At 41.5% G+C, this 24,854-nt stretch overlaps 1 protein-coding gene across 3 annotated transcripts in view; it reads right to left on the reverse strand.

Moving 5' to 3' along the window:
• DPY19L3 (dpy-19 like C-mannosyltransferase 3) overlaps positions 1-24,854 on the reverse strand; it is a 1,004,768-nt gene that overhangs the window by 289,908 nt on the left and 690,006 nt on the right. For all 3 annotated transcript variants that reach the window (XM_044081679.1, XM_044081680.1, XR_006366062.1), the window contains exon 12: positions 6,894-7,052. In XM_044081679.1, coding sequence (XP_043937614.1) covers positions 6,894-7,052 — 159 coding nt within the window. The remainder of the gene's footprint in view (positions 1-6,893; positions 7,053-24,854) is intronic.

Genomic DNA, 24,854 nt, shown 5'->3' on the forward strand with positions numbered 1-24,854 from the left:
AGGAGACATCAGGAGGTGACCGTGAGGACCCTTCACCATGACTGTAATTTGTGTCTTCCGTTAAGGACTCCTCTGGTGAGTCCATGTGCTTCCTCTTGCACATCTTCTTTCCAGGGGGCTCCTCAGTGGGGGTCTCTGAGGAGGACTCAGAAGAACAGGTACCCTGAAAAGGGGTGTCAGGCAGCTTCTCTGACCGACGTCCCGAGGGGGTGGTCTGTGACAGCTGTAGCTGAGGGGATGAAAACTCAGGTTCCGACATCGAAGGAGTGCTGCCACAAGCAAGAGCCCTCTCCATTGTGTGGAAGGCAGGCCCACCCGAAGAGGGATGGGAGCCCAGAACAGAGAAAGACAACCTCAGAACTGGGTTCACATCCCACTCCAATGAACCCACCCACACGGATGGCACCTCAAGCAGGATTGGTGTAGATGCGGCTATCGGCTGCAAGGATGGAACTGAGGAGAGAGGTAGCTTCGCACCCCAAGCCGACATGCCCGTCCCCCAATCCCCACATTGAGGAAAGAGCGGTTCAGTGGGAAATGAAGACCAAAGGGACAAACTCTGGGCATGCGTGAGACACACCGTAGGCGCCGAGGTGATGGGTTCCAATAAAGATGTCGGAGCAGAAGGCTTCGGGACCGAGATGGTCAAAGGAGGAGTGTAAGATGGTGTCCGTGGATAAGGCAACCCAAGTCCTGCAGGTGGATGGGTCTTAGAAAGTGAGGGAATCCCCCTGGCTAACAGCTGGTCTACAAGACGCACCACATCATGTTCAGAAAGGCTTCTGGTGGATCTAGTGGACACTCCGGATGGGGAGTCAGGACATTCAATGAAGGGCTATAAGCTTGGCCCAGAAATGGATCTACGGAGGAGGAGTATCGGGTCTGTGGTGCAAGGTCTGCTGGCATTGAAATCTCTAGTTTCGAGAACTGAAGTAAAGAGGTCAAATCCAGTGAGGTCAGTACAATGCTGAGTGCTGAAGTGGCACTCGGAGCTGAAATGGTTGGTTCCAAAATGGAAACTAATGGCGTGGTCGAAGGTGTGTCCTGAGCCGAAGTGGCCACAGGTGCCGAAGTCGAAATAGGCGTAGTAAGGTCTATTATCAGTACCGGAGGCAGGACTGGTGCCGAAATGGATGCCGGTATCAATGGGTTTGAGATAGTCGGAGCCGAAGAAGACGGAGCCGAAAGTGCTGATTTGTGCTCTGAAGATAACTTTGGGACTTTTGATTTCCCAGGCTTGCCCTGATCACCCGATGGTGAAGAAGGAACAGAGTGGGATCTCTTTTTGTCCTTAGAAGGAAGGGATGAGACCTCCATCACAGAAATGGCTTCTGAGAAGGGAGACTTCAGTAACCCTTTCAGAATGAGTTTATTTTTGCACTCATTAAGACTGCGTTGACAAACTCTGACAAATGTCACATGGAGGTTTCACCGAAAGGTGAGACACTCCCAAACAGTATACACAATCATTATGAAAATCATTGTTAGGTAACTTGCCCTTACATGAAGTACAATGTTTAAAACCTGAAGTACCCTTCTTATCCAACATCTTGATAGAGAAAAAACACCACAGGCCAACTGTATAATCCAACTATAATCAAAGTCAACTCTGTTTGAAAAAGTCACAAATATAACAATACACTGGTATGACAGAGAAAAGAAAGGAAACACCTGAATAAAATACAGCTAATAGGTTAAACAATACCAACTATGGTATTGAAGGAATACCACAAAGGTAAGGGAGGAAAGCCGTACCAACAATGGTACTTTGAAAAGTGTACCAACTGTAACTACGGGTAAAGATGAAAAAACGAGGTCAGACAGAAGAAAAGACACTAGAAAAGCTAATCGCTTAATAAAATATGAAGATATCCAAAATATTTCACATAGATATGAAAAAGGTTTCATTTAGCTGAGAGCTCAGCTGAAACGCGGCTTTATGGCTATGCAGCAAACGAGATCTGAGGTAACAGGGAGAAGGGCATTCTAGGTAGCGACTTAGCTCGAGAGTTTTTTGGCTGGCATGAGCTTGGTAAAAACGCCGGATCGGATCCCAGGGCTCAGATCCGAACCCATCAGTGATGAATGGAAAGAAGATTAACAACATCAGATTAAACTTTCCCTTTCTTTACAATTAGTATATACTCATATAATGTTATAATTCAATGCACCTGTTCTTCCATTTTAAATCTACAATGGTTAATCTTCCCATTTTTGATAAAGTTACATCTAGTATCTTTATGTATTTCTACAGAATTTGGCTATTCCAGAACACCTCTCATTTCTCACATTCCAGATTATCTTTCCTCCCCATAGTTTTTCTGTTTGCAATCTTTCTTCATTTGTTAAAAATCTTGTGTCTAATGTAATTACATAATCTACATCACATGTATTACCCCACTCCAAAATCCCTATTTTTCTTACTATATTCTTAATACTATTCACATTTACAGAAAGCACTTTAAAAGTTTAATTTTCCCTTTTCATTAAATTAAAGATTTCATAAATTCAAAGCTAATTACTAGGCTAGCTTTCTCAATAGGCCATTCTAAGCCTAGGCAATGTCCCTCCCAAAGGCGAGAATCAAATACTGTACCCTGAGTCTGTGAGTCAAATACATTAACCATTATACCAACCCCCAATCATTAGCTGTATATATTCTTTTTCATCCATTTCCTGTTTTCTTTTGCACTTATCTATTTGAATTCTTTTTTGTTTATCCTTTTACCAACAGAATTTATTTTCTTTTGCTACCTTCCAATTTATGTCTTCGTTTATTTCAGAACCTTCTTCTATGTCCTTTATTATTTTTTCTCTAGTTTTTCTTCTATTTCTACTACTTATAAAAATTCTCCTCTTTTTCCTTTTGTATTTTCATTGTCATAATCCATCCATAAATGCCAAATTTTGTTACATTTATAGCATTTCAATTAATTTATTTTCCATCATGTCCCATTTTTCCCACAAATATAGCATTTTCTTTTGTCACAGATGCTTATCAAATGTCCTTTTCCACAAAAAAATGTTTTGGGCTGTCCCCAATATTTTACAGCACTTTTATTCCCCTCCACATTAATCAAGCTTGGTACAGGCATACATTTTTTCTCTATTTTTGACAATATTACAATCCCATCCACCAGCCGATAATCCTTTACAATGTCCAGTACTTCTTTACATAAAGTTTCAAATGTCCCTTGAAAGAGTCTCTTTCTACCTCTGTTCGAAACTGTACACAAATTTTCTTTTTTTTTTTCCTGTTAAATGCTTTTATCACAAAGATTCCATAGATAGCATCTTTCTTTTCATATCTCCAAAAAATGTTTACACTGAAAAAATAGTCTCAAATATAACAAATATAATATTACAAAATGTCTCTTTGTTAATAAGAATAAATGCTCCTACCTCATGTGCTTTTCACCCAAAGGAGCTATAAAACACTTCACACTTGCCCATTTTTTGTCTTCTTTATTTTGAATCCTTACCACGTACTTACATTTTTTTCATTTTCCTCTACCTTCTTTTCTACTATTCCCTTCTGCCTTATTTAACTTTCTGCGCAAATGTTTTCTTCTCCAAATCACCACTATTCCTCAGGATCATTTCTGGAACATCCTTTTGTATTTTCATCATAATGTTCCCCCAGGAAAAATCTCCTTCATTTTCTGTCTCACTCTGCATCACCATTTATTTTAAGTAAATCATCCTGCAACCCTCCAGTCAGGAGGGTTATAATTATACATCAGCCATTTGCTGACTCATCTCAAAACAGATTCGACTATAACATCTCCTCAGAATCCTACACACATTCTACAGTCTCGATATTTGCTTTCTCCTCCATTTCTCTCAGCTATCCAGCACTTCTCCTCTCTCCATCTATCTTCCTGTTTCTCCAGGCCTCCTCAGGGCCTAGAAAGGAAACAGCAAGTTCTCCTGAAAAATGGGTCCCACCCATATCAACGATGAGAAGGGAAAGTTCCTCAATGGCCTGGCCAAATCACCTCCAGTAGTATAAACACTATCTTCGGTCTTTTCGGTCTCTCCTGATAAGCGTCTGCTAGCCTAGAGGGACTAACCAGTCAACAAAGGACATATATATATATATATATATATATATATATATATATATATGTGTGCGTGTGTGTGTATAGAGAGAGAGAGAGTGATACTCAGCCTTAATTAGACCAATCATTGGCTGTAATGCTGCCCTTGGAATGTATAGGTCTAGGCATATGTAACTGGAAAATCCAAAGAGATGCCTTACTAAAAGGATACAAAGCCTAAACAATATGACCTACTTGAGCCAACTCAAGCCCTGTCACTATATTCAGTATCTTACAGACTGCTAAGAGGTGACCTCTGTTTGGGGCTCAACTGTATTGTGCTGCCCTTTAAATGTACTGGGGTTCAACTGTATTGCACTTCCCTTTGCAAATGCTACTTTGCTCATCATCCTTTTCCTTATGTTTTTATGTTCTATATCAAAAGAAGTGTTTGGAGGGACAGGTACATCTTGTAGATGACACCACTGCGCTGCAGCATAGTCCCCAGCCACGTAAAACAAAACTCATCCTGCCTCTATTCAAGCACAATTTGGATCTAGGGATAGGTAATTGAAATTTTACCATAGGACTGCCTTCTGCTGTACTAATGGACAGAGGCAGCTCCTTAATGTTTTATCTCATGCATGGGTCCCCACAAATTATGTACAGTAAGATTCCATTTATTCTCACCAAGACTAATACATAATTATTAACCATGTCATGGGTAAAGCCACTCTAATACAAAACAGGCTAGGTTAATTCAAGCACCAAAAGGAAATCTGGCTAGGCTTAAAATGGTCTGTAAAGACAGCTAGTCTAGTACTTAACAATGACCCTATTTAAGTGTAACCTGGACACTTGGATGGGAAACCGTAAATTTACACCAGGGATTTTTCACCCATGTCCCTATCAGACAGGGGCAGCCAGTGCTGATCTTAGATTTGCGTGCAAACAGAAGCCTTCGGGCCAATAGCTTAGTAACCTCCTATGATCCTTTGACTCTATGAACCTATGTTGAACCCCAAATCCATCAAATGTTAGTTTAACTATGACTATCCTATAGGATCGTTCATCATCTTCTTGTTGAAGCTCAACGAGCTATAATCATGAATGTATTTTTCCCTAGGCCTGAATATGGATTGCCCACATAGTGCTTGTCAAACACCATCACTCAACCCCAAAAGGCTAAAAATCTAACTCTCATATTCATTTACCAAATCCAGTAAATTTGAACTCCACTGTCTCACTCTTAGCAAAGGAAAATGGCTACCTGTAAGTGACAGGGCTACATTCCTGTTTAAGACACTCACCTATAAACTTCTTAACCAACGACACTGTCCTCTTCTACTTAATAAATTGCGTGTTAAAAACTCCACCTATTCCCTAAGTAATTTTAACTCGCATCTTCTCTCTAGACCTCCCTCCACATGTCCCATATAAAAAATCCTTTTGCAAAACAGCCTCTGCCTGATGGAAATCGCCAAGCAAAGACATCAAGAAAATATTCAGTCTTATTTCTTTCAAAAAGTTACTCCATTCTCACTTACTTGATGAATACAAATGTATTTGCTTCAGAGATACTGGATGATTATACTTCCATTGACTCACCCACCATAAATATCAAGATTTTTTTTAATATACTCATCACCTCTCCATTCACTAATATCCACATTTCTGTGTCTCATTCTTTATCTCTAGAGCTGGGAAATAACTCATCCTTTCATCTCTAGTTTTAGGAAATAATGTTTAAGGGGGTGAAGGCACTGAAAACGATAAAACAAGTAAACAGTATAAATAAGAGAAGGGGCTAATTGAAAGGAAAAAAAAAGGTGGGGGAAAGGACTTTTCTTCTCAATGCTTCATATACTGGGGATCCACTGTATTGCACTGCCCTTTACAAATCCTGCTTTGCTCATCATTCGTTTCCTTATAATTCTAAGTACTATACTATGCACTACGTTTTGCTGCTGTCAATACTTCTGAATGTTCCATTTTATGCACACTTGTAATGTTATTTTTCTTTTTGAAAATTACGTGTTAAATTCAACATCATCAGTACCTTCACTTTTGCATTTGAGTATAATTTGTTTTTCCTGTTTGTATTGTGTTTTTGCCTGATCAGCCCAGGTCATGACTAAAAAGGATCCTTGGATCAGTCCACTTACCTGATCAACAAATAAATAAAATTAAATTAAAAGAGCAGAAGAGAAATCTTTATGGTACATATCCTAAACTACCTTTGCATAATTATGAATATCTTACTCACCTGCACAGTAAGCTGAAAGTACCCCACCATATACTACCCTGCATGTATAAAGTGCTATGACATGTTATGATGACAGTAAACCCAACATGCTTCAATTTCCCAGGAAGGAGATGTGTGTAGATGTATTTACAGCAGACATTCTTATGATGACATTTACATGTACTGAAACAATCAAACAAACCCAAACTTTTTGTATATAAATGCTGACTTACCCATCGCAGGAGGATGGTGGACTTCTTTCCTGGTAATAGCCATCAGAAAAAGTGAGAGGCACTAGCTCAGGCTGACAAAAGTACAGGAGAAGCACAGATGGATTTACCTGCAGAACAGGATATGCACCTGACTATGCATGTGTATGAATCATATCAATGCCATTGTGTGTCATGTGTAGGGACAAATGGGAACAGCCTCCCCCCACACTGTAAGAACAGCACCATGTCAGGATATACTTATTTACTCTTCACCTTGCTAAGAAGACTAAGGAAGGACACTGTGACACAGAAGATGGTGTTGAGTAGGCAAGCACCACACAAGAAAATTAAAAAAATGACTGAATTTTGTAATTAATTTCTCGATCTTCTTCATACCTTATATTATTATAAGCAACAACTACAGCAACTATCGCCAGAAAGAAGACAATAAGGGCATAAGGAAATAGTAGCAGCGTATGCGAAAGTCTCTTAAAAGTGTCAAAGGGAAGAAAGCCAAATGCCTCTTCACAGACATATAGACTGGCATCAAAATCCCTAAAAATAAAAAAGAAAAATTAATCAGTTAACATTCTTTTCAGCAATGAACACCAGTGATATTTTTATATGCAAATCTTGTTTGTGATTAGTTTTAAATGCAAGGACATTTTTAAGACAATCTTGGTAATAGCACATTGAACTTAACATACTTCCTAACAGTGACTTCTTCTAAAGGCTAACAGTTTGAATTACAACCTGAATTACACAGGATGGTGTATACATTGTTAATGCTGAATTTATTTCATTAGCTCATTCTGCATAATTGAGTAAATATACTAAAGAAAATCCCTCAGACCACAGTAGTAGCTGTTAAGCTAGTGATTAAACAAAAGTTATGCACTCACCATAACGATGCATTTGTGTTGTGTTTTCGTCCTTCCTCAACCACTGGGTCTTGGATCAGACTTCAATCATTGTCAGACTTTGTATCCTTAGCTCAAACTCCTCCCCCTACCCATAATCCCATCAAAAAGTACAGTTTTGTACCTACCATAAATGTAGATGTTCGAGGATCCACATTGCTGCAGTCCTTACTATTGGGGTAGTCCGCTGTCCAGTCGGCCCGAATACCAGAGTATATGGCTGACGTCGGTCAGGGCGCATTAGACTGACGTCAGTACGTCAGGGTACTAATGCGCATGACCGACGTCATATCCTCAGTCTTTTCTTGCCCCAGATGTCAGAAGACCCTAAAAAGACAAGGCCCAAAATACCTGCACCAAAAATATGTACAAGATATACAAAAATATATACAAAAATATCAACATATAACCTCACCTACACAACCACCCCTAAACACAGAGGGGAAGGAGGGAGGGTAAATTGGACTGCAGCAATGTGGATCCTCGAACATCTACATTTATGGTAGGTACAAAACTGTACTATGTTCTTCGTTCCACATTGCTGCAGTCCTTACTATTGGGTAGAATCCCAAAGCAGAGGTAAGGGAGGCTGGCAAATCATAAAGAAGTAGGAGCTGACAACATGCCTTGCAAAACAGCTGTGGCAAAACCAGCCCTAGACTTAGAGTATATAGGAAGGTGATAATGCTTAGAGAAAGTATGCACTGAACTCCAAGTAGCTGCCTCCAAAATATCCTTAGTTGCCACCCCCCTTAGAAATGCTGTTGAAGTGGCAGTAGCCCTAGTGGAATGAGGCCTAATCCCAGCTGGAATCTCCTTGCCATGATGGGAATAACAAAATGCAATGCAAAACCCAATCCACCTAGAAATAGTTTGTTTTGACACAGGCTTGCCCTGCGAACTCAAAGCAAAAGAAACAAACAACTGCTGAGACTGCCTAAAATCCTTAGTCCTGCTTAAATAATAACGCAATTGCCTGTGTACATCTAAAGTGTGCAAAATCTTTTCCCCTTTATTTTGGGGGTCTGCATAAAAAGTAGGCAAATGAATAGTTTGGTTTAAAGCCACACTAGAAACCACCTTAGGCATAAAGGAAGGATTAGTGCGTAATGATACCCTATCCTTATGGAAAATCAAAAGGGCTCTACTGCCATAAGGGCCTGCAACTCAGACACCCTTCTTGCAGAAGTAATAGCCAACAGAAAAGCAGTCTTCCATGACAAGTATTTCAATTCAGCAGTAGCTGCAGGCTCAAAAGGTTGTAGAGTAAGTTTTTCCAACACAAAATTGAGATCCCAAGCAGGAGTAGGAGCTCTACGGGGGTCTTATATTCTTTGCCCCTCTAAGAAACTGCTTGAACAAAGGATGCGAAAACAATGGTGGGTCACAATCATAGTGAGCTGAAATTGCTGCAGCATGAATCTTAATGGAAGAGAAGGACAAACCTTTGTCCAATAACTCTGTAAGATATTGAAGAGCCACACTCAAATTAGGCTCAGAAATCTCCAAATTCTTTGCTGTACTCCAAAATAAAAATCTCTTCCACTTTTCTGCGTACACTTTCCTTGTACTAGGTCTTCTAGCTTCCATAATCACATTTAATACTTGTTGAGGAAGTTGAGACCTGCTGTGTTTCAACACAGAACATGCCAGGCTGTTAGATGAAGAGAGCGAAGCTTGACATTGAGCAGATGACCGTCCTTCTGAGATAACAGATGAGGAATCAAAGGTAAAGGCCATGGAGGCTTCCTTACCAGACTCCTTAGTAGTGGGTACCAGTGTTGCCGAGGCCAATCTGGAGCTATCAAAATCATCCTTGGCTTGTCTTGTCTGACCTTTAATAGCACCTTTGGAAGAAGAGGCAGAGGTGGAAAGGCATACACATGAAGGTTTTTCCAACTGAAAGACAGAGCATCCACTTTCCAAGCTGTGTGATGAAACCCCTTTGTGCAAAACTTTGGCAGCTGGTGGTTTAGTGGAGAAGCGAACAGATCTATGTCTGGAGTTCCCCATGACACTGTCAATTTCTGAAATACATGAAGATCCAGTTTCCACTCGTGGGGATCCATGATTTGTCTGCTTAACACATCTGCTAAGGAGTTCTGTGCTCCTGGCAGAAACCTTGCCTGAAGAGTTAGTTGCAAGCTTAGCGCAGTCTCCCATAAAATCATTGCTTGCCTGCATAGAGGATAAGAATGTGTTCCCCCTTGCTTGTTGATGTACCACATGACAGTTGTGTTGTCTGTTAGAATCAACACCTGCCCTGGAAGAAGTAACTCCTTGAAAGCCATTAATGCAAACTGGACTGCTAACATCTCCTTCATGTTGATATGTAGATGCTGTAGTCTGGCAGGCCACTTGTCTTGTATCCACTTTCCATTTAGATGAGCTCCCCAAGCAATGTCCGAGGCATCTGTCGTTAAAATCTGACTCGCCTCTGGCCGGGTCACAGAGAGTCCCTTGTTTAGGTGACATTCCTGAGCCCACCACAAAAATTCTTTTTGAAGGCAAGGTATTATTTGAATGACAGTGTCCAAATCCTGGCAGTGCTGCGTCCATACATTTTTGAGATACCATTGTAGCTTCCTCATATGCAGTTTGGCATTGGGAAGTACCAGAATACAAGATGCCATGAACCCTAATGCTTGAAGGACTGTCCTTGCAGTCAGCACGGACTGATGAGATAGTTGATGGAAGTAAAGTGATAGACTCTTTTGTTTGTCCGGGGTTAAAAAGGCCATCTGGGCTGCTGTATTCAGTCTCACACCCAGAAAGCACATGTCTTGAGAGGGTACTAGACTGGACTTTATTTCGTTCACAGAATACCCTAGGCATCTTAGCACTGCTATAACATATTCCAGATGCTGTAGAAGGTCTTCCTTTTCTTGAGCCAGAATCAGGCAGTCGTCCAAGTAAGGATAGATTTGAATTCCTTTTAGCCTGAAGTAAGCTATCACTGGAGCCAGAACCTTTGTGAATACTCTGGGCGCAGTAGATAAGCCAAAGGGCAATGCAGAGAACTGATAATGAGAATTTCCAGCTCGAAACGCAGATACTTCCTGCAACTTAGTCTTATAGGCACATGAAGGTAAGCTTCCTTGAGATCTAAAGTTACCATCCAGTGATCTTTGCCCAGCAGAGGTAAAAGCTGTTGTAACGTCAACATTTTGAACTTGGGAATGTCCAGATAAGTGTTGAGGATAGATAAATCCAAAATTGGTCTCCACGTGTTCCCCTTCTTTGGTACTAGGAACAGGCGAGAATAAAATCCTAGGCCCCTTTCTGATACAGGGACTGGCTGAATGGCCCCTATTTGGAGTAACAGAGAAATTTGCTTGTGAGCCTCTTTCCTTTGTGGAGGAGGAACATCTGGCATGCCTTTGAAAGGGGGCAATGTATGGAAATAAAACCTGTAACCGTGGTGAATGATATCCAACACCCATCTGTCTTGAGTAATTAAATCCCAATTTCCTTTGAAAAGAGACAGTCTTCCTCCCAAAGGAGCTGCCAGACGAGAATCTACTGGCAGCTGAAAAGGCAGGTCATTGGGTCTGTTTACGAAAGGACTGACCCCTGCCCTCACCAGAAGTCTGAGCAGGTGAACTCCCTGTTCTAGGCCTAAAAGAACCTTGAGCTCTGCCCCTACCACGTCTAGACCTACCCCTAGACTGGGAATCATAAGCAGGGCAAGTCCATCCCTTAGTAGGCCAATTTCTACTAAACTTCGGTGGCTGCACCTGCAAAAAATCTTTAACAGTTTGCATAGACTTAGCTTTGTCCTCCATTTTCTTTAAAACTGCTTCCACAGGCGAACCAAACAACACATCAGACTGTAAAGGAGCATCCAAAATCCTTGTCTTAACATGCTCAGCTAAATTCTGATCCCTCAACCAGGCATGCCTGCGAAGAACAGAACTAGTGGCAGCCACCCTCGAGGAGGCCTGTACAGCATCAAAACCACATTGCAAAGAATGTTTACCTACTTGTTCAGACACATGAACTAAATCCAGCAACTCTTTACACTCAATACCTTCCGCCAAAGCATCCACCTTAGATTTCAGTTGTGAAAGGAGATAATTTTGATATTTAAGCATGTGAAACTGACAATTCAACGCCCTCATGGCTAAAGTGGAAGAAGTATACACTTTCTTTCCCCATCTATCCAAAGCCCTTGCCTCTTTATCAGTGGGAACAGGGTTTTTAACCACAGAGGCCTTAACACCTTTAGGTCCCTGAGAAACAGTTTCCGGGTCTGCCCTAGGACTCTTAAAAGATACTTATGAGCTTCAGGCACCCTATAGTACCTATCAGGTTTAACAGGAGCAGGAGGCAAAGAATCAGGGTTCAGGGAAGCCTCTGCAAAAACATCTTCCACCACATTCAACACAGGAGGTATAGCTAAGGGCCTATGCTGGGGCAAAACAAGAATTCCCTAAGCCTTTTCCTGGAATCAGAGTAATCCTGGCCTTCCCATTTAAAGTGCTCCCTCATGGAATGCAGAGTCTCTGAAAATGAGAAATCCTCAGGAGGAGAAGCTGTAGGAGTGGAATCATCCACATCAGAATCAGAATAAGGAGGATACTCCTGCAAATCTTCCGCAGAAGACTCAGAAGCCTCTGAACACTGTTCAAAACTATCAAACTCTGGTTCCACCCTAGGCCTCTTATCAGGAGGGGGCATAGAACCTCTAATCATAGTAATCAAATCTTCTGCCATTTTAAGCATATGTTTCTTAGGCACAGAACCTGAAATGCTAGAAGAAGCCCCCACTGAAGCTGAACTTGGCCTACCTCTCAAAGAAGTTTTGGCAACAGAAGGAGAGGCTCTAACTACCTTGGGAAGAGAGGGAAGAACAGATACCTGAGAAGCCCCCTCAGCCTGGCCTACCTCCTGAGAAGGCACATCCTGTAACAGTAAAGTCTCTGCCTGAGACTCCAAAGAAACTCCTGGCAAAACCTCTGGCTCCACTGAGCCTACTAAAGAACCGACGTCCGGGACTGCCGGTTCATCAACCCTAGGCTTCGCTGTTTTGTCCTTGCGCTTCTTGGACGAAGCGGGCGGAGCATCCGACGGCATTTTATAATTGCAACGCTTCCCAAACACTAACCTGGCACAGTCTAACCTCCTCTTAATAGTGCGTTTGTTAAACCTAGCACAAGAGCGGCATCCAACAACGTCGTGCTCAGGCCCTAAACAAGGTATACACAAGGTATGGTAATCCCTATGAGGTATCTGTTTCCCACAAGAAATACAGTTATTCACTTTTTCTGACATCCGGTTAAATACTGAGGCAAGAAAAAACCAAAATGTTCCCCAACGGGGTACTTAGCCAACTCTGATTCGGTCTGAAACTCCGGTTTCGGAAATATTTCAGAACGCCAACCTGCACTCGCAAAACTGCTTCTGCATCGGACCATGCGGCAAAAAAGACTGAGGATATGACGTCGGTCATGCGCATTAGTACCCTGACGTACTGACGTCAGTCTAATGCGCCCTGACCGACGTCAGCCATATACTCTGGTATTCGGGCCGACTGGACAGCGGACTACCCCAATAGTAAGGACTGCAGCAATGTGGAACGAAGAACATCCCCACATTACTTCATGAGAGGATTATGGATAAGGAAAGGAGCTTGAGCTATGGACACCCAATCTCTGAGAAGTGGCTGAAGTCAGATTTGAAATCAGATAAGAAACCTAATGGTTGAGGAATGGACGAAAAAGACAACATCAGATGAGTATTGCTAAGGTAGAGAAAAGAAAGGATTATTGAGAAGAATTGACAAGGATATGGAAGGAAGAAAAAGAAACAGAAAATGGAGGGAATGAATACGTTTTACAGCCAGAGACACAAGCCACCAGTGTATGTTGAAAACTACAGTAGTTCAAAATCATAGTAAGAGGGAGAAGAAGCTGGCAACAAAAGGCAGGGCTATGATCAAGTGTGTGAGTTATCTGTGACTGTCAAAGCAAAGACACCAAGCATTTCTTGGTATGCATTTTTGTTCTTTTGTAAATGTTTGCAAATGTTTTGATTGCAACATTAATTCTTTTTCCTAAATACAAAAATATTGAGAAACAGTGATTGAAACGCACAAAATCTAACAAAAGAATTTTTCTATTTTTTTTTTAAACGATCAGGGCTATTATAACTTAAACTCATGTACATTACATAAAATAAATAAAATTAGCATCACATTTAATTTATATAATCTATGATTTTAACTTTAAAATGTTCCCAATGGATGACGTCTCACCTATACCCTGTTTCTCAAGGTTTTTGTATTATGTCTTTTTAAGGGGTAACAGGTTTCTGATTGGCTGATGAGTTGTTGCCCAGGTAAGCCTTGACTTAAATAGTGTGGAACATTTGTTTGTAAAAGTTCTGAAGAAGTCCTGAGGTTTGGGACGAAAGTGCTCAACTGTTTTAATAAAGTTTTAGCAGTCCTTCAGTGATAATTCACCTGTTTTCAAGATTAAATACACCTAGAACCTAACTTTCATTGCAGTAAGCAGTTTTCCTTCATTAGGTCCTTCAATGTGTGAATCACTACCTACAAACCTCAAGGAACTAATCTCTTAATCCCACATTTGGATTAATTTTAAGGACCACTGACTAAAAGAAGCCCACTACAACTGCATGATTTTATGATATATTACCTAATAAGTGGACTCCTCAAAGCTACATTATCAGTTAAACCATATTAGCTACTTCCCTATCATATACTTGGACATTTTAAGTACTCCTCACCAAATCCCTTTAACTCCATAATCATCCAACCTTCCATTTTTTGGTACAAACCAATATATGTTGTACTTTATAAACCAGTGACTGTTGTTTATAACTTTACAAGAGGGATGTTTATCTCTGTAAATTGCTTGCATCTCTTTTGTATATCTTTCCCAATGCATGCTTGTATTTTATATACATGATTACTTATAACTTTTCAAGAGCGTTATATTATATATAATGTATCTCTTCAGCATATGTATCGTCTGGGCTGAGCCTACAATTGGTCCATATTGATCAGTGTTGTATCCCTGGAAAGAAATAAACAAATAAACTAAACATTATGGTTTAAGAGTTACCTCAAGTCAAAGAACCCTTAATGTACAAGCAGGACATCAGACCTTAGATGTAAGGACATTCACATCTGGGAACTTTTAAGGCTCTGTATTAGCCCTTCTTCTCTTTTCTCTATTAATTAATGATATAGCAGCCATTACCTAGCCATAACATGTAACATTATATAAGATATCATCCTGTACAGGTCATACTTATCAACACCACATATAAAACACCGTTACAAAATTATTTTATCCTGCTTTGTCAGAGGATATCAAGTAGCCACTTGTCACTAAATGTCATTACAATAGTCACAAAGCTGTTTGTTATCCATGAAAAATTATACAGAAGCACCCCTTCATCTGTCACAATAGATACCCAAATTAATCAAATACCCTTGGTCTTTTTATGGACCCTAACCTTGCTATTAAAATTCAACCTGAACATATTACAGAAGAGGTTAATAGTTAAAATCCTATTCTTCTACTTCTGAACATCTCACCCCACAATATTGGTGTGCCCCAGGCATAGTTTTTGTTCTCCTCAGACTGACATGTACCTTCCCAATCACTATACTAAACTCTGGTTCCAACATGCACACCATACAACTTAACAACAATATCGGTAGTTTTGTCACACTTGTGCTAAGATACACACACCACTACTAGATGCTTCAAAAAGCAAGTGTACTCCCATTCCTAGCATTCAGAACTTTGCTCCTCTCACCTACAGACTACTACAAAGCCATTACTGACCTATACTTGCCAGCAAACTAGTTTTGCCTATTTTACAGCAGACACAGACTGCTGCCTTACCTTACAAAAAACATAATTCTCCCTTGGAACTAGACAGAATGATTTTAGTAAAATAGTACCAACTATGTGGAATCCTCTTCCCTCAGACATCAGAAAAAAACAGAATATCTTCTGTTCAGAGCCGCCAAATTCCAAAAATACCTAAAGCAATTCTACCACTGCAGTTGTGTCATAGACAAAGAATACTGTAACTCTGGCCTTACTATCTAACATCCAACATTTTCCTAACACACAGATTCCAGTTTTCAATATCAAGCAGCTCCCGGTGTTCAGTATCAGTCTATTCAAATACATTACATATAAAATGTAATAAGTGGTTATTACCTGACATATGACAGTTTCCTTCAATATTTCAAATGGTTGCTTTGACACTACAAAAAAAATTTACAAGTAAAGAACTAGTAGAGTATTACGGTCAATAGAATTAAGAAATGCAGGTCTTTGCTGTAAACCTACATAATTCATCAACTTCCTTTGATGTTTCTCAATGACTAAACTTGATAATTAATTGTTAATTGATCAAGCTAACTGCCTATCATTGAAGTTGCTCTGCTTGGTTCTAGAATGAGAAATTGACATTCAATTATCGCACTACTCCTAAGAGTGAGAACATTGTCCTTTACATACACAATAGAGTTCAAAATAACTACTGTCCTGTGTGAGTGTGTGCCAGAAAACACAATGTTGCCACTCAGCTCTAGTCAGTAATCTGCTACTGCTCTGTGACATAGGGGCATAAAGCCCTGACTGCAACCCAGATAAACAAAGTTCTGTACTTACCCTAATGATAGATCTGTGCTGTCTGCTTCTGTCCTTTCTCAATGGGTGGCTCATCGGATCCGATCTGGATCAGACTTCAGCCACTCATAGACTTAGGATGTACTGCCCAGTCTCCCCACCTTACTTATAACCCCCTGGAAGGAGGGGGATACCTCAGATCAAGTTTACCGGCGTAAAGAAGATTGCTCCGAAACGTAAAAGAATAAAAGTCACATAAAAAAACAGCTGTCAAGCCTGGAAGTTGAAGAGTATATAATCAAATAGGTCAGTAGTCATACTAGGAGGAAAAAGAACTCAAAGGAGAAGGATGAGGGGAAGTTGAGGAAGGATGGCAGCAGACAACACAGATCTATCATTATAATAAGTACATAACTTTTGTATCCGATGTTGTCTCTTCTGTCCATTCCTCAAAGAATTGTACAGAGTCACAAGCTAATAGTAACTTGGGAGGTTTCAAAAAAGGATATTCCAGAGCACAGCCAAACCAAAGGAGGCTCTTGACCTTGACAGTAATTCCAATTTATAATAAGAAATGAAAGTATGAACATTGGGCCAAGTAATAAAGAAATGAAGATGCTGATGAACATAGAGCAAATGTAACATATTTGCCTTTGTTGCAGAAATTTGGAAAGAAAACAGGGTGGTTGATGGACTGAGAGCTGACTCAGAACCCACCTTTGTAACAAAAGGAGAGTTAGATGTCCTTCCATATCACTGTTGCAGTATTCATAAACTAAGGGATCTTCTGCCAAAGATAGCCCAAAGTCCAGCCAGTATACTAAAGCTTTTAGTACTTGCAAGCTTTGTTGTCACACCTATGCTCCCCATGCAAGGTATAGGGCATAAAGATGAGATATAAATGCACACACTTAAGAACTTCTTTGCTGCCAGTCTGAATGCCATCAATGAACATCAGTCTGAAAGCCCATCTGTTGTTCTGGTTACCAAGCCACATTTCAGATGAGTACCCCCCCCCCCCCGCTGGGGTTTCTTCTTATCTTTCTTTTTTATTTAGTGCTATTGGGTTCATGCCATCCAGAATGCGAAAACGTTAGTTAGGGAGGCAGATTCCCCATAAACACCATCACAACCAGTGTCATTTTCTGTTTGGGTGCTTCCCACGACCATACGCAGTGTTCTATCTAGCACGCTTACGTCCCTAAGACCCTAAGTAGTCATCTCTTCTCTATTTACCTCAAAAAGCAATGTCTTAAGCTGTTGGCTCAAAGGGTTATGGCAGAATCTTTCCTCCTGAGGCTTAGCTGTCTGCTAAGAAAAAGGCCAAAAAACTTAGGTCTAATACAGCTGCTATTCATCCCCCCACGGACATCGCTCGTGAGGCTAGTGAAAGCACAGAGGATCATCTGGTTGTTGCCTCGGATTCATCTGCCACAACCCCACTGGAGGCTAGCATGGATCTGACTTCCCACATGTCCTTGGAGGGTTTACTAATCTCTGCTCCTGATGTTGACGGGGAACTTTGGCTGACTATATCTGAGAGACCCACAGGGATTCTGCAGATCTTAGTTGTGGAGATTCCTACTAATCGTACTGAATGCTGCCAGATGTCTGTCCCCCTGAGGATGTTTTGTGTGGATGCCACACAGAAAAAGAAACAGAAAAACAAGCATATTTCTCCTGTAGTTTAGGATCACCAACATGGATAGCAGGAGGTGTCTGTGCCTGCCCCTCTCTGGTCTTCCATTCCTCTTAAAACTTCCAAGGAACTAGATTCTTCAGACAAGGATCTGGATTCTGGGAAGAGTCCCTGGCTTACTTATTCTCAGATTTCTTCCCTACTGGAAGAGAAAGAGGATTCTGTTAGTGCAGATTCCCCTTTGCAGGAACTCTCCTTTGGGGATACCATTGCTTGCACAATGGAGGTTTTTTTTTTTTTTTTTTTTTTTTTTTTAAGTGGAACTGTTCTCAAATCTCTGACATTTAGAAAAAGATATTAAGAGATCCTCCAGATGGAGTCTCCTAAGCCTTTGGCTGGGGTCTATATTATTTAAGTGAATGCACTAAATTACTAATGCTATATAATCGACCCAAACAAACCAAAAATAAAAAATGTTGAACACACGATCAGAGATTTTGTTCCAAGGGGAAAAAAAATCGCTGATCCATTAAAAAAAAAATCCAAACACAAAGTAAAGCTTTGCCCCACACAACCCCTGATGTGGGGGGCTGTGCCTCCCACACCCCCCTACTTAAATATACCAACTCTGAGATCGCACCACAGTGGAGGAAATGGCAAAGTCCCGAAACTGGCCCAGTGATTTTTTTTCCCTAGGAAATAAACTGCTGTTTCATGCTTTCGGCATTTTGCATAATCAAGCTCAACGAAACAGCATTCGCAAAGTTAAGTGCTCGCTTAAATGATAGGAACCCTTTGGCTGCACCACCTGTTTTGGCTGCGCTCCGGCATACCTTTTCAGCAGCCACTGTAGCTCCTGATTCTCAGCCCCCTGCACCCAAGAAACCTGACAGATTTTACAAGATGCCTGATGAATGTAAATTTCTTTATAAATGCCCTACTGCTGACCATTCTATAGGGTCTCTCTTCTGACAAGCCCTCCAGGTTGTTGTCCTCTACCAAGTTGCTCCCTTCAGATAAGGACAGTAGGGCTACAGAGGGGCTGGGCAAAAAGGTTTACACTGCTACCACTTGATCCTTTCAGGCTATCAACTACCAGACTCATATGGCCTCCTCAGGTATCCAAAGTGGTTTCTGACCTACGTGATTCTAAGGGAAAGGCTTCTGCTTTTTCCCTGTTGGGCTCTAACTCTCGAGTTGTTCGCCACTCTCTCAAATGCAGTTATGATGAACAGCTGATGTTTCCTCTAGGGTTGCTGCCTTTGATTCATTTATGAGACATTACTTCTGGCTTCATCTTCAGGCTTTGCCTAATGACATTAAGGCCAAACTGTTGGATGCTCCTTTGGATAATAAAAATCAAGTGCTGCTGACCTTTCCATGTCTCTTCAGGATAAGAATAAACCCTTGCAGGAGTTGAAATGTAATTTTGTTTATCCTGTTCCTAAGTTTCAGAGGAAATATCCTTCCAAATCTGCTTTTGTTTGTAGACAGTCTTGCTTTCTATCCAAGGGAAAAATGGTTCTAGATATGAGCCTCTAAGTCTACTCAAACCCCTACTTTCCAGAAACCTGCTTTTCAGGATAAGCTGGGTTCCATTTCACAATTTGCTCCCCCTTTCCCTCGGCCAGGTTCCTTATCCCTCTGTCCTTCCCTATCTCTTCCAAACTGGTTAAAGATCACAACAGACTCTTGGGTTCTGTCCATTATCTGCCAGTGATATTTCTTGGTTTGGGATCCTTTCCTCCCTTTTTGGGCATCCCTCTACTTCCTTGGAAGCACCTTCCTCTCTAACTCTTTAGACTATTTCCCAATCTTCTATCCCAATCTTTCTAGTCTCACTGGATCTCAAAGATGCCTACCTTCATATCCCCATCCATCCCCCTTTTCAGGAAATTTTCAGTTCTCTTCTTTGCCCTTTGGCCTCTCTGCTGCCCAAGGGTATTCACCAAATGCCTTGCTCCTGTCAATGTGTTTTGCAGGATGGGAGGAGTTCAGATCTTTCACCACCTGGACAATCTGCTCATTCAAGCTTCTTCCCCTGATGCCCTGCTCAAGTTTAATATTTCCCTGTTACAGACTCTGGGGTTCACCATAAGCTTTCAGAAATCAGCCCTGATGCCTTGTCAGGATCATGTTTTCCTCAGTTGCATGTTTCAGGCCATCTCCTTGCTGGGATCTCTGCCCGCCCTCAAGGCCAAGTCTCTCACTGTCTTTTTCCAGTCTCTTTTTCCTCTGGTTTCTGTCATGCCCAGGGAATTTTTCTGGGTCCTTGGGTTCATTGCTGTCACAATTCCTATGATCCCTCTGGCCAGACTCCACATAAGAAAGCTTCAATGGTACCTCAAGTTAGTGTGGCTCCAACACTGCCACCCCTTGAACTTCCTGAAACCTTTCCTTCCCTGTCTCAAGCTTGAGCTTCAGTGGTGGATTCAACAACTTTTGCCAGCTCGGGGCTTCCTTTCCAAGTTCCAGTCCCAACTCAAGGGCTCTTTACAAATGCCTCAGTCTGGGGATAATGGGGGCCACTTTGGCTCTTCTCAAGGTTCAGGGTCTCTGTCCTCTTCATCAGAGTTTGGACATCAGTATAAAGGAGATGATGTCTCTGCTTTTAGCTCTTCAGGCTTTGCATTCCCTCTTTCATCCTGGGCTCCAGGCAATACTACAGTGATGTGGTATGTCAACAAGTAAGGGGGTACAAGGTCCTATTTTCTTTGCAGACTAGTTCTTCAGGTCTGTGGTCTAGCTGTCCAGAATCAAGTGACTTTTAGGCAGTTTACATTCCCTCAGAGCACATTCTAGTGGCAGACTCTTTGAGCAGGTCCAGCCCACATGCTCATAAATGGATACTTCCCATAGATGTGTTCCTGGACATTGTCCATTTGGGGTATTCCTCAGATAGAGCTTTTTTCCTCCACTCTGAACTGAAAGCTTCTTCTATTATGTTCCACAGTCCCAAGTCCTCTGGCTTGGAAAGGGAATGTTTTATCTTTATTTGGAAGGGGATGTTTATGTACAATGTTCCTCCCCTTCCTAAAATCTTGATAGTGACTTCCTTTTGGCCCAGACAGCATTGGTTCCCCCTTCTTTCTCACTTGACTGGGGGCAATCACCACAAGGTAACTCATCTGGCGGATCTTCAAAACAAGGGGTCTCTTATCCACCCTCACTTGTCCACTCATTCACTCTTCAACTGATGCTGTGGGTAAGAGAGTTTTGAGCCTTTTCAGGCACCTCTTTTCTGAGGACGTGCTTTGGGGTCTGCAGGATGCCAGGAAACCCATTACCAGGAAATCATATACATCCAAATGAAAAAGATTTTCTGTCTGGTGCCTCTCATGCTATCAGGATACCCTATCTGTGTTGGTTCCTCTGGTTCTCTCATTTGTGTATCTGCTCCATACCAGGTTTGCATATTCTTCAGTTAAAGCTCACCAGTCAGCAATCTTACTCGTCTGCCATTGACTCCTCCTCTGTTCTCTATATTTGAGGTCAAGCAATTTCTTAAGGCTTCCTTTATATCAGGCCACCCAGGAAGTCTATTCCACCTTCCTGGGACCACAATTTTGTACTTGAGAAACTGACTCAGGCTACTTTTCAGCCGGCTTCTTCAGCATCCTTACAACATTGTATTTGAAAGACTCTTCTTTTGGCTCTCAGTTCAGCCAAGAGATGCCTGAAATTCAGGATCTCATGGCTTTTCCTCCTTTTTTAGTTTTCTACAAAGACAGGGTGTCTCTTCATACTAACCCTTATTTTATGCCCAAGGTAGCCAATGATTTGTCCCTTAACCAGTCTACTTATCTTTCTTTCTTTTTTCCTTCTCCACAGCCTGCCAGTGAGAAGGTTATTCATGCCTTGGATATATTACTTAGATAAAACTCAGGTTATTTGCAAATCTGAGCAGACTTGTGTCTCCTTTCATCCCAGGTCCATACCTACTAATTTCTCCGAATGTTCAGATTTTTGCCTCATATTTTGGTCCATTCTTCATAAAATTGTGGCTTTCTGGTAAATCACTGGCAATTCATTAATGACTGAAGTTAAAAAAAAAAAACAATTGCAGACATTTGAGTGGCAGACTTCATACCCTTCAGAAAATTCATGATAATGCAAAATCTGTTTATAGGAGCAATATTTAAAAAAAAAATTGTCCCTAGTCTTGGTCCTTTGTCCCCCCATTATTTATGGTTTTGTCCAGATTTCTTGCTCTAAGAGGTTGAGAGGTATGCCCAGGTCTTTGGGTATGGCTGTTTCTAAGCTAACCATCTCTTCCTGGACTTCAAAGGCATTTCTTTTTGTTATTCTTTTCATGATACATGTCTTTCCTCATCAGTAAAGACACATTACTAGAGCTGTTACTGCCCCTGGTACATTTTTCTAGGGGCTGGATACTAATTCCATCCTTGAGGCTTCTACTTGGCCCTCTGTTGATACTTTCACTTAGCATTACAAGTTGGATGTTATTTCCAGGGTCACAGCTAGCTTTGCCAGGGATATCCTGCATGGGTTTCTAGAGGGTTCTTCCATTTTGTCCTCCACCCAGGCTTCCTCTTAAGCTTTGGTAATCTTCCTTACATTATAAATACTGCAACAGCCATATAGAAGGACATAGTGCAGTTGTATAAAATATTACCACAACAGCAGATATTCTTCTCTTCACTGTTGCAGTATTCATTCTCTCCCTCTTGCCCCATCTGCTGTAGCTTGTTCTTACTTTTCCAGCTGGAGGGCTCTTTTCTTTTTTCTCCTCTTGGATGCACATGCCTTTTCCTTGTCCCTAAAGGCATTCTGCTCCTCCTGGGGCTTTTTTCAGTTCTGAGTCTGTACATCACCTTTATGCCCTACGCCTTGTGCAGGCAGCATACTTGTGACATACGGCAGCTACAAGCACTAAATGCTTTGGTATTCTGTATCGATGTTGGGTTATTCTGGTCTGTGCTCACCTTACATTCAGTCAAGTAAGGGGCATCCCAGCTGGTCGGCAAAAAGTACAGTTTTGTACCTACCATAAATGTAGATGTTCGAGTGTTCACACTGCTGCAGTCATTACACTTGGGTTATCCTGCCATCAGGCAGTCCCGCAGTCGGCCAGAGTTCCAAAGTCTTGGTCCGGCGTCAGTTGCTGTCACTTCTTCCCTGACGTCAGTGCACCAGGGGTATACAAGATGCATCCAATGCCATTTTCTTCCGTTTTTCTTGCCCCAGATGTCAGGTGCCCCCAAGCAGGTAGGCAATACATACTGCTAATAAAAAATATATATATAAAATAAAAGCAATACCTTCAGTTACAAGCAAATACACCACAAAGGTTGTATAGGATAGAAAGGTATAGATAAGTTCAGCTAGGACAGAGGGGATGGAGGGAGGGTAACCTGGACTGCAGCAATGTGAACACTCAAACATCTACATTTATGGTAGGTACAAAACTGTACTATGTTCATCGTGTTACACTGCTGCAGTCATTACACTTGGGTAGAATCCCAAAGCTAAGGTTGGGTGGCTGGTCTATAAAGAGTTAGGATTGACTATGAGGCCCTGCAGAACTGCAGTGACAAATCCTGCTCTGGATTTAGAGTAAAGAGGCAAGTGGTAATGCTTGGTAAAGGTGTTCACTGAACTCCAAGTTGCAGCCTCTAAAATATCCTTGGTAAGCACTCCTCTGAGAAAGGCTGTTGAAGTGGCTGTTGCCCTGGTGGAATGTGGCCTAATGTTATTAGGGACTGATTTTCCATGCTGTGTGTAGCAGTAACGAATACAGTGTCCTATCCATTTGGAGATAGTCTGCTTTGAGATAGCCCTGCCCTGTGATCTGCAGCATATGCTACAAACAGTTGCTCAGTTTTCCTGAAAGCTTTTGTTTTGTCCAAGTAGAAGCGTAGCTGCCTGTGTATATCCAAAGAGTGCAGAAGTTTCTCCCCTCTATTCTGGGGGTTTGGATAAAAAGTTGGCAAATGGATGGTTTGGTTAAGAGCCACACTAGATACCACCTTTGGCATAAAGGTAGGGTTTGTCCTTAAAGAAACCCTGTCCTGATGAAAAATTATAAAAGGTTCCACTGCCATTAATGCCTGTAGCTCTGAGACTCTTCGTGCTGAAGTTACTGCCAGGAGCAGAGCTGTTTTCCATGATAAAAATTTTAGATCGGCTGTATTGGCTGGCTCAAAAGGTGGCAGGGTCAGTTTTTCCAAAATGAAATTGAGGTCCCAAGTTGGTGCTGGTGCTTTCCGGGGCAGTCTTATGTTTTTAGCCCCTCTGAGGTACTGTTTTAGCAAGGGATGAGAGAATAAAGGAGGATCCGTGTTGTAATGTGCTGAAATGGCAGAGGCGTGGATCTTAATTGATGAGAAGGATAGGCCTTTGCCCAGCATCTCAGTTAAGTATTGTAAAATCTGAGGAATGTTTGGGACAAGAGGGTCAAGGCTTTGAGCCTGGTTCCAGGCACAAAATCTCTTCCATTTTTCTGAGTAAGATTTCCTGGTGCTAGGCCTCCTGGCCTCCAAAATGACATCCATAACAGCTTTAGACAGAGGTATTGCCTGTTTGACTAATGAATCTGCCATGCAGCCAGGTTTATGGTTTGAGTTGACCGTGCAAGATCTGATTGTTTTGTTGAGTCAGAAGGTGTGGAATTTGAGGCAAAATCCATGGTGGGCCTTGAGTTTTGAGTTCTGGCTTTTAGGAGTACCTTTGAAAGAAGAGGCAGTGGTGGGAAGGCATAAACTTTTAGGTTTTTCCAGCTGAATGAGAGAGCATCCACATTCCATGCTTGTGTGTGATAAGTCCTTGTGCAGAATTTTTGTAGTTGGCAATTCAGTGGGGAGGCAAAAAGATCTATGTCTGGGCATCCCCATTTTTGCGTTACCATGCTGAAGATTTGTGGATTCAATTTCCATTCGTGAGGGTCCATGATATTTCTGCTTAGATCGTCTGCCAGAGTATTTTTCTTTCCTGGCAGGAATTGTGCTTGCAGATGAACTTGATATGTTAGTGCTGTGTTCCACAAGGTCATGGCTTGCCTGTATAGGGGATAAGAATAAGTGCCCCCTTGCTTGTTTATGTACCACATTACTGTGGTGCTGTCTGTCTTTAATAATAATTGTCCTGAATGCAGAAGGTCCTTGAAAGCTGTTAGGGCATTTTGAACAGCCAACATCTCTTTTTGATTAATGTGAAGATG

The sequence above is a fragment of the Protopterus annectens genome, chromosome 8.part1 (assembly GCF_019279795.1).
Source record: "Protopterus annectens isolate FY-2018-M chromosome 8.part1, PAN1.0, whole genome shotgun sequence".
In the NCBI taxonomy this organism is placed as follows: Eukaryota; Metazoa; Chordata; order Ceratodontiformes; family Protopteridae; genus Protopterus; species Protopterus annectens.